The 10,667-nt window shown below is 47.6% G+C and overlaps 1 protein-coding gene across 2 annotated transcripts; it reads right to left on the reverse strand.

Annotated features, from left to right (window-relative positions):
• Window positions 1–1,240: 1,240 nt before the first annotated feature.
• mst1 (macrophage stimulating 1) lies at window positions 1,241–10,407 on the reverse strand. Of its 2 annotated transcripts, none has more exons than XM_056274015.1 (18): window positions 10,112–10,407; window positions 8,309–8,453; window positions 8,026–8,141; window positions 7,783–7,897; window positions 7,516–7,607; window positions 7,239–7,359; window positions 6,160–6,278; window positions 5,025–5,196; window positions 4,279–4,409; window positions 3,882–3,984; window positions 3,519–3,655; window positions 3,336–3,368; window positions 3,063–3,177; window positions 2,879–2,956; window positions 2,599–2,745; window positions 2,393–2,499; window positions 1,934–2,073; window positions 1,241–1,476 (listed from the first exon to the last, which is right to left on the reverse strand). In XM_056274015.1, exons 1-18 carry the CDS (start codon window positions 10,164–10,166, stop codon window positions 1,315–1,317), a joined length of 2,088 nt encoding a protein of 695 aa, XP_056129990.1. In that variant the 5' UTR covers window positions 10,167–10,407; the 3' UTR covers window positions 1,241–1,314. The 2 variants fall into 2 exon arrangements, with proteins under 2 accessions (XP_056129990.1, XP_056129989.1); XM_056274014.1 differs by having other exon boundaries at window positions 7,516–7,652.
• Window positions 10,408–10,667: the final 260 nt, after the last annotated feature.

Genomic DNA, 10,667 nt, shown 5'->3' on the forward strand with positions numbered 1-10,667 from the left:
TGCAAGTTTCTTATGTGCGTGTGGTCAAAAGGGAAGTCTACGAGCATCGGTGTGTAAGTTACAGAGAGGGAAAGAAGGGGAAGGGGGGGCGGTGCAAGGGGGTGTGATAGAATAATAGAAAGAGAGAGAGAGAGCGAGAGAGAGAGAGAAAAGGGGGAGCGAGACGGAGAGAGAGAGACAGACAGAAAGAGGGTTCAGTGGCCTTCTGCTGGTCGGTCTGTCTGAGATCCTGGTGGACTCTGATCTTGAGGTTTATTTAAGCAGAATTCCGTGGGCTCATCAGGACCGGGTTACAAAAATCCTCCTATAGAACTAGAAAGAATGTGCAGCGCATACAGTTCTGCATAAGGCACAAAGGCATGTCTTTAGAGGTGGGAGCAGGCATCAAAGGGGCAGAAGAGGGATTTCTTTAGAGGCTGGGGGCAAAGAAGGTATTTTGGAACTCAATTCAACGCTATGAGAGGGCAGTTTTGTAGCAAAGAGTAAATTTTTTTGTTTTTTTTTTCTTTCTTCCTTTTAAGGGGCATTTGGGGGTTAAAAGGTTTGCCATAACCTCCCCGTCACCCCGCCCCGGCAGCACCGTCCGTCCAATACCTGCCTCTTCCGTATGACTTTTCTTGAAAAGAATGAGCCCCAGTCATTCTGAAATTGTGGTGAACAGCAACAATGCTTTCCCATCCCCCCCCCTTCCTAACGTGATTTGTAATGTGATACACCATTAACAAATATGTAATACAAATGAATACTCAGCAGTGTGCCCTATTGCTTCAGACATCTTTTCTGCATTGCTCTTTTTCTTTAAACAACAGCTGTTTATTGTACATCAAAACTCGAAGCAAATGTGAGCATTTTTTTAACTTTTTTTACTGGTATACTATTGGGGTTTTTCACTTGCACCAGTAAATATTGTCTGCCTTGAATTAGCAATTCAGGAATGCAGCTCACCCTACTGATGCACTTGAGCGAGTTGCTCCGGATGCAAGCATTAGCTAACTGCGTCAAATGCAAATGCACATGTAACACCAAAGCAAATGTGGATGGGTTCAAAACAAAAATAGCTAATTACGAAACTCTCATCTGCATATGTCCTAATGCCTTGTGATATGGCATAATGCATCGTTTAAAATAGTTACATATAAAAGTTCCTTCTTTCTGACGTCTCGCACCATTAGATGCACATGAATTGAGAGGACCATTTTCGAAGAAAAAAGAAGAAGAAAGAAACAAGGTGAACGGCGCGTTGTGTGTTTGTGAAAGCGGGTTAAATTATTTTTAATGGGCCAACCAGTCATTGTTGAATCGCAGCACACGTCCCTAAGTCATCTTCATGACCTTCTTTATCCAGTCCACATAGTGTGAGACGCGGATGAAGATGTTGGGTTGGCCCGGGTGTCCACAGCGTCTCATGGGGATGATCACTCCCTCCAGTACCCAGCAGTCACTGTTCTGGCAAGCCAGGGGTCCCCCGTAATCTCTCTGCAAGAAATACAGAAACAGCCTCATAACGTCTGGGTCCTCATTCGGTATTTGTCTCGGTTATGACTGACTGTGCCCACCGTGGCTGACTTGCTGTCTTGGCGATGGGGAGCTGACACAAGTATCTGCACTTCATCGCTCACTGTCATTATTGTCATCTTACTGTGAGTGAAGGTGCTTAATTTATTAAAAAAAAAAAGTTCAATGTTCTGTCCTCTGTTTATGTGATAATTATTTTCTTCACCATTTCTTCCAGTATTTTAAACATTCACTCTAGTTACTTTTCTCTATTCTTGTCTTTATTGCCGTGTACTGTCCGGAGATTGTCGCCAGTTTGCTGCAAAGATGCAAAACCGAAGACGAATGTCTCCCTCTAACTGGACACTAAAGCTTGGGTCCCTGGGCTCATTTTCAGTCTTTAGTCATGTTCTCCGGTACGCCTCGCGGAGGAACCCACCTCGCAGGCTCCGACGCCACCCTGGAAGGAGCTCGTGCACATCTCGTTCTCTCGAACTCGCCCCCGGAAGTATTTGTTGCATTCCTTATTGCTGAGGACTGGTATCTGGGCCACGTTGAGGACGGACTCGTCTCCGGTACCTTGAAAACACAGGGAGGGGAATAGGGGCCAGAGAGCAAATCAGCAGCTGGTCGGTTTAGGGAGGTCAGAGAAAAAATGAAGGGAAGGAGATAAAAAGGTGGACATATGCTAAACGATTACTGCAAATAGCAACGCCATCTGTTGGTTATCGGGCCGAACACCGATCCCGTTTAGACGCAACACGGAAGGAGGATAATTCAAGGGCAGAAAACCTGACGCTTTATGTCAGGGCAACGTCAAGTACTAATATGATGTGGTCGTGCACAGAAGACGGATCCATTCGGCATCGAATAATGGCTTTTCGAGCACCATACTTGCCTTTAGTCTCGCCCCATCCGGCGATCTCACAAATGGTATCCTCGGTTACAATGTAACGCTCAGGAGGAAGGCAAATCTGGGACACTCGCTCATTAAACTGGGCAGGACTAGAGACAAATGAGGAAAAAGCATCAGGGCAGAGTTCGCTGGCGTGTGTTTGAAGCGTGTGCGTGTGCGCGTGTGTAAGTGCACTCAACAGTACGCACGTTTCCAGTTGTAGCATGACCAGCTGAGACTCTGAGGGTCCGCAGACGATCTTGGTGAGAGGAATGACCTGCACATCAGGCTCTCCCTCTTCAGGATCACGGAATATTGTCCCCAACATCGCCGAGTACCCTGGGAGGTCCACATAACTGGACACAAATGCAGACACACACACACACACACACAAATGGGTATAATGTAGTACTTCCTCCTTTTTTGTCTTATCAAAAGCTGTTCTACACAGGTCCCGCCTGTGTCCTCTGCTCATTGGACAATGCTTACCAGGAGGAGAAACACTGCTTGGTACTGATCACCCATCTGGAATCAACCAGAGATCCTCCACAGAAATGGTTTCCTTTCCTGCGCATGACACACTGGGGGTTATGCTCGGTAGTGCCTCTTTCACTCATTCCAGACCAAGTCATGTTACGTCATCGAGCCAGCACTGGCTCCCGACGCCACTAACCTGTCTCTGAGGCTCACGGTCCATGGAGAGTTTCCGGGGAAGCCGTTTACAATACGCAACCTGGTCCTGGGGAGACGGTCGTCTCTCTTCCCGCACTCACTGAACTCCACCTCCACTGTGTCCACCAGCCGACACGACAGATGTGCAGACGTGAAATGATTCATATTGGAAAGAAAACAAAAACAAAAACAAAACAAGAACAGCGGGAGGTTTGCTGACAAATCAAGATTGTGATGCAAGTTGTGGTTGTTTCATGTGCATATAGACACAAACCTGGCGCTTTAACAACAGGCACTTTCTCTCCAGCTGTTGAGAGACAAGAAGCAGAGCAGTCGTTAAGTGACCCGTCAACAAAAAGCAGCTATAGATTAAATCTGACTTGCTGCGAGAAAGAGCTTTGACAAACTAAGACAGCCTTTTGTGACAAACATAGCAGGAGAAAGGAGAGCTCTGTACCGCATTGCTTAATGGCACAGTAGTCGAACTCGGTTTTGGGGTCCGTGGTGTAACACCAGGGTCCGTGCTGGTCCCCGTCAGGGTTGCGGCAGTAGTTTTCTGTCAGGTTAGCCTCGGGGCTGCTCCACGGGTTTATCCTGGTGAAATCACGCAGCAAGATGCGACCATTTAGGGGTATCCCGGGGAGGGGGGGAGGAGGGGGGGAGGCGCACAAACGTTAGCCATGCTGGAAGCGTCACAGAACACCTCGAGACAGGTGTGGTCTTCAGTGACTTCACACTGCTCTGACTTCATTTGTGTAACTCGCATAGCGTGTGCGTAACTCGTTAACTGATTAATTGTTTTTTGGTTTTTTTTGCTCACGTGGTCCTGTGAGGCGTGTTGACGTTCCATTTCTGGCAGGTGATGCCCTTGCGGGTCTTGCGAACCATGCCGCGGTAGTTTTTCCCATTTTCATGGTAGCAGTCTAAAAGAAAAAAGAAGAAGAGAGGAAGTGGAGATTACAGCGGTGATCTTGATGAAGGATAGTGTTTAGTGAATCTGCACAGCAGGAAGCGTGAGGTATCACTCAGATTTTACTCCGTCTTTGAATGACTTAATCGGAGGTCCTTGTTCTTTGGATTCTGCTTGTCGACAAGGCCATCTTTACCCAATAATGCATGCAGGAGCCTGTTCACTGAATCCATATCTATATTTATACATATTTGGCCAGAGCAAAATCACAAAGCAGGGTACAGTGTACAAGCAGGGTGCAGTGTACCCTCAGCTTCGATGTCGTCTGCACAGCGTTTGATCTGCAGGCAGAGAGCGGTCCTCATCTCGGGCAGAGATGTGAAGCACCACGGAGCCTCCGATCCGTCTGGGTTACGACAGTAGTTCTCCTCCAAGCCCCTGCGTGCAAGGTGGTACACAGTCAACTACTATATCAGTTACAGTGACGCTCGCTGGCTTATCAATAATGGATTAAACGGCCCGTGTCAGACTCAGAAGCCTCTCCTCGTCGGCTGGGAAGGTTATCTGAGTACTTGTAACTGTACCTAGAAAAGTATTTCCTTTAAGTTCTGCAGACATCTATCTTATATATCTTATGATATGAGAGGACGTAAACAATCTTTGGTGTGATCAGTGATTTCCAAACTAACCACCGAGTGACAAACAGCTCAACGCTTGAGTTGTTTGTTGTTGTTGCTGCTTTGAGAGGGAGGGAAAGCAAGAGGGCGCCATCTCTTAACGTGGTGCCTAATGTGACGTGCGTCTCTTCGTTTATCTCATTAATAATTTGAGATCGTTTGGGACTATTGTACCTCAGCCAATCGTAGCAGAGTATCACAGGTCAATTAACTGCTGTAAATTATTTGTACTAATTATACAGTGGTTGTTCTCAAACCAAATGTGAGTATTTTCCCAGAAGGATAACATTCAGAATGTGACCATTTCATAATTAACCTTACTATCAGTCCTATTTACTCTTTACTCCCCCCCCCCCGACATGTTCACCATCCTTACTTGCATTCGTATGTGTTTGGGTAGAAGGGGTGCTCGTGGGGATACTGGGCATCCCAGCGCTGACAGGGGATCCCCGACGTGGTCTCGTTCACTTTGCCCCGGTAGTCCTCCCCACGGCCACGGAAACAGTCGGTGGTGAAGCTGGAGCGGTGCCGCTTCTTTGGGATCACAGCTGGAGACAAAACCGGAGGTGCGGGACGGGGGGGGGGATCAGGGTGAGGTCATATGGAGGGGAGGTGTATGGGCACGCTCGGTGCACATCGCTTCAGCTCAGTTAGCAGGTTTTTAGTGTCGTGGAAGACGAGGGAGAAACCCACTGGCCCCATGCATGAAAAGATGTGTGGTTGAAGGATGTAATGTCTCCTCTTCTAAAACACGTCCGGGTATGTTTCATTTCAAAAGACCACCATTCTCAAAGGGCGAATCCTAAAATGGACATCCATGTTGGCTTAGTTAGATAGTAGTGTAAAAACTATAATAACGAGGGGGTCCGGGTAGGGTAGCGGTGTATTCCGTTGCCTACCAACACGGGGATCACCGGTTCAGGTCCCCGTGTTACCTGGTCAGGCGTCCTTACAGACACAATTGTCCGTGTCTGCGGGTGGTCGGTCGGGGCGCCCGTTTAGGGGAGATGGGGAACTGGGGGGGGGGGGGGTATCGTGATCCTCCCATGTGCTACGTCCCCCCTGGTGAAACTCCTCACCGTCAGGTGAAACGAAGCGGCTGGCGACTCCACATGTATCGAAGGAGGCATGTGGTAGTCTCCAGCCCTCCCCGGCTTTGCAGAGGGGGTGGAGCAGCGACTGGGACAGCTCGGAAGAGTGGGGTAATTGGCCAAGTACAATTGGGGGAAAAAAAAGGGGGGGGGGCTGTAATAAAACAATGTATGAGTCTTTGTTTTCCAAAAGCCATACAAAAACCCGGGAAAGTGATCCCATCTCCCATTATTTCTCCACAGAATCGGGTTTTGGTAACATTTGCTGATGCCTGCATGGCAAACTGAACCCTATGTAGTCTTTCTATGTGTAGTATAGGGCTGAGTCAGAAGTGTTTGTGTTATCAGTGGTATTACTGCATTAGCGTGACACTGTGTAATAGTCCACATCATATGTAGTATATGGTGTGGTGGTCTTACAGCACTTGCTGATCTCGCAGCTCTCTCTCTCCACCTGAGGGTCTGTGGTGTAGCACCAAGGGACCGGCGACGCGTCAGGGTTACGACAGTAGTTATCATCCAAACTCTTGTCTGGATACCTGAGAAACAATTGGGAGACGTTTCTTTAGGCCCACGGTGCAGGCACAGAGTTAAAACAAGGTCGATGCTGAGAGAACATCTCCATGGCCTTCTTGTTATCATAGAGACAGAGGCAGTGCCTTCTGGAGGTGCGCCATAGTGTCTAACGGTGTTTTCACAGTGGTCCTGGAGCCAATATGCAAGGGAAAAACGACAAAGTATAGTAGCTGGGGCTACAAAGACTCACAAACACGCACACACACATAGACAACAATGGACAAATGCATGCACCCACAGTGTGTCCACCCTGTTTTACTCTCCCTGTCTTGGTCTCTTGAACTGTCTTTCTTTTACTTTCTGCCTTTCACTTTCTCTGTAACAAACACATGAATCAGTAGACTCAGAATCAAGAAACAAGACACACACACACACACACAAACTGTTTTTTGGACCCCCTCCCCTTTTCTCCCCAATTGTATCCAGCAAATTACCCCACTCTCCTGAGCCGTCCCGGTCGCTGCTCCACCCCCTCTACCGATCTGGGGAGGGCTGCAGGCTACCACATGCCTCCTCCCATACATGTGGAGTCACCAGCCGCCTCTTTTCACCTGACAGTGAGGAGTTTCACCAGGGTGATGTAGCGCGTGGGAGGATCACACTATTCCCCCCCAGCCCCCCCCCGAACAGGCGCCCTGACCGACCAGAGGAGGCGCTAGTGAAGCGACCAGGACACATACCCACATCTGGCTTCCCACCCGCAGACACAGACAATTGTGTCTGTAGGGACGCCCGACCAAGCCGGAGGTAATACGGGAATTCGAACCAGCGATCCCCGTGTTGGTAGGCAACGGAATAGACTGCTACGCTACCCGGACGTCTTGCACACAAATCTGATGCTACAAATTCAAAAAGGATTTTGGGAAACAGCAATATAGCATATTAAAAAAATATGTATATATGTATAGTATATATGTGTGTACTTTTCAGGTTGGTAGATGTGTTGGTGGGGGTACTGCTGGTCCCATCTTTGACACTCTCTGCCACTCATGGTGTGGTCCACCTGGCCTCTGTAGTCCTCTCCATTGCATGTGATACAAACCTCTGAGAACAAATCCAAAGCACTTAACACAAAGCTACAATGAGAAGTATAACTATCAGCGTAACAGTGCCGATAGGGCCACAACATAGCAGAATAAAAAGAAACAGGGTAAATGTGACCCCTGTCATAACCCCCTAGATCACGAGCATGGGTTGTACCATCTTTGCAGTGGGGAATGTTGCAGCTTTCATAGCGTCTTTCTGGGTCGGTGGTGTAGCACCACGGGCCGATACGATCTCCATCCGGATTCCTGCAATAGTTCAACTCCAGGCCGTTAGTAGCTGTAGGAATCCACCTAGGGAGGACAGGGAAGTCCGATATTACAACACCACCAACAAACTACAAACAAAATGGAAAGGCTATTGTAGACTTTGGACGTGAATGACTTCATCTTCTAACAAGATAAGGGCCATGAACTGTCTCACCTGTGATCATGTGGAAACTTGGACCACCACTGTTGGCAAGTATGCCCACTCCTGGTCATGAAGACTTTGCCTCGGTAGTCTTCCCCTTTACCCACTATGCACTTCCTCACATAGACTTGATTATCAAAGAGCAAATAACCAATCAGCAATTCATCTCTCACACTGATAGAAACACCACTTATTCTGAAGGATGGCCATGTAAGAGGATTTTGACTTTCCAGAACATTTGCCTTCCCGTCTTACCCTTCTTCTCGTAAAGGTCACAGTTAACGTTCCTTTTAACTTCTGCGTTGCTCCCGTCGCCCACCCAAGGCAAATGCTTGCAGGTGATGGACGGACGCGTCTCATAGTTAAAGGCCCTAGTGTCGAGAAACACTTTACTGTCACATATCTGCACAATAATGCTCTGTTAAAGTTGGACCAGAATTGAGAATGGACCAGACATGAACAGTTAATTGTGGTTATTGATTTTGGTCAGACTTCAACATATTTGGATAGATGAATGTGGGCGGTATGGGAGGTGTACCTGCAGTCCAGTGAATGTGCACAGCGCGTGGCACAGTCCTCCAGACTCAGGCTGGGCGACATGAGGACTCGAGCAGAGTTCCACGGTGTAGGAACCAGCTCCCTTCCCTCCGACCGCTGGAAGTCATTCAGAGGGCTACGATACCCTACAGCACACGGATGAAACCATATACACACGTGCAAGGTGACTGTGGTTGTAATCTAGACAGCAATGTACCCTGCTGCAGTGGTTCTCTAGCCTTTTTAGCCCCAAAGCCCCCCGAGTCCAAGGAAATATTCCAGACATGATAACCTGTGACTGTCTGCCTGTCACTACCGCGACGCCATATGTACGCGATCCGAGACAGTAAGCCGAGCCTGCTCCATTTAACATGGAATAAGCAGAAGGGTGATTTAAACACAACAGTTGCCCTTGTAGTAATTGTCAGATATTTACAACGCACAAATCCTTCTTTACTGAGGAATGAATGGGAAACAGGGAGTCAAAGAGGCCATCTATGTGAGGAGGGAATGACCATCCCTGAACCGCTGCATGGCACCGGCTCGACTCAGCTCAACTCTGCTGGCTTTTTTGGTTTTCCATTGGGCAAAAGTTAAGGATAGTATATGGTACCAGGTACTTTTTTTGGTACCACCTCCGTCGAGGATCCAAGTGAGCTGGGCCGATACTAAAAGGTGACATGAAAATACTACTCTAAATAAATAAAATATAAATATATGTATATCTATTTATATTTATTTAAATATAAATAAAATCTTTAAAAAAAACCAACAAAAACTAGTCAACAAGCCCACAAATGACCAGCGGGGCTTCGCCGTGAGGGGGATACTATCTGCAGCGGAAAACGAAATCCCCAAAAGGAAAGTGAGTAGAGTCGAATGGAGTCGAGTTGAACCAGTACCATGCAGTGGAAAAGGGGAACCATCTTACAATGCTGTGACTGCAACCATTCCCCAATCCTGGCCATTCTAACTCTAGTTAATGCTCACGGCAATTTGCACCTGAACCCGGTCGTTGTTTTGGGTCGTTATGCAGCTGTATTGTTTGTAAGGGTGGGGATACCTGCAGTCAGTTTAGACTGAAGAGGTCTCTTAGATGAGTGATGAAACGTATCTGTCAATAAACATGTCCAGATGAACTGATTCACCTTTCTTTGACCTTTTCCCATTCATAGAAAACACGAGAACCTGACATCTATAGAAGGTAAAAAAAGAAGAAGCCATCACATGTTGTATCAATTGCTTGCTTTGGGTTTCTTCTCTTTAGCTGAATAATTGCTTGTGTTTTGAGGATTTATGACTAACACTTCAATAGTTTCCTAATATCTCGACCCCCCCCCCAGCAGCTCCCTGAGCCCCTCTTTTGGGCCCCGGGCCCCCCTGTTGAGAACCACGGCTGTGTATGGTATAGAAAATGCGGTCTATCTAAAACCTATCTTCCTCTCTACCCCCCCTCCCCCCAATTGAGGGTGTTGGGTTATGCATGTTGGTACACCTTTTTGGGCATAGTCCTGCACACATATAACCTTTGGACCAAGACACTGCCGCTAAATTGTGAGGCTTGTTACAACAACAAAAAAAGTGCCTACAAAAACACCAAAACGAACACACATTCAAATCATTGACTGGAAATGCTATTAATCCGCTTTAATAGGGATTTTTATTTAGTAACACAACCTATCCGGTTCTCGTCAAGGCTGCTTTCAAACATCTGCTATGACCACATCCCGAACACATTAATGGAGATTATGCAAAAGTGATGTAAGTTATCTGAGCAAAGACATCAAGTGTAAAACTGTCTTACCGGAGACACATGCGGCGCGAGCTGTCAGGAGGAGCCAGGACAGCAACAGGTTCATTATTTCTAGTCTGTGGAGGATGCAGCGGCGTATGTATAACAGGAGAAGGAAGCAGTCTCTGAATTCCTGTTTCTCTGACGTTTAGGTTTTCCTCCCTCTCTCTTTCTTTCTGCTCTCTTTGTTCTGAAGATACACCTTTAGGTTACCCAGCCCACAAGGCGCCCGCGCGGAGCGGAAGACCCAATGCATAAAAGGTATAACAAACTTATAGAAGCCACGTGAAAAACGCTGGCTATATCACGCAGTGGCCCAAACGCGAACACTTCAGATCAAACAGAAGCTCGGATCCCCAAAACACAACCAATCAATAAGTCAACTAATCATTAATGGAAACGTGGCCCATCGGAGAGCCGGGCTGCCTTTGCACGCAGGGCTCTCTCTCTCTGCGCTTCAGAGACGAATATCCCTCGCCGCTGCCAAATTTGAGTCGCGCACGCACGCACGCACGCACGCACACGCACGCACACACACACATACAGTGCATACTACCTTGAGTTTTCC

Source organism: Lampris incognitus, chromosome 2 (genome assembly GCF_029633865.1).
Source record: "Lampris incognitus isolate fLamInc1 chromosome 2, fLamInc1.hap2, whole genome shotgun sequence".
In the NCBI taxonomy this organism is placed as follows: Eukaryota; Metazoa; Chordata; class Actinopteri; order Lampriformes; family Lampridae; genus Lampris; species Lampris incognitus.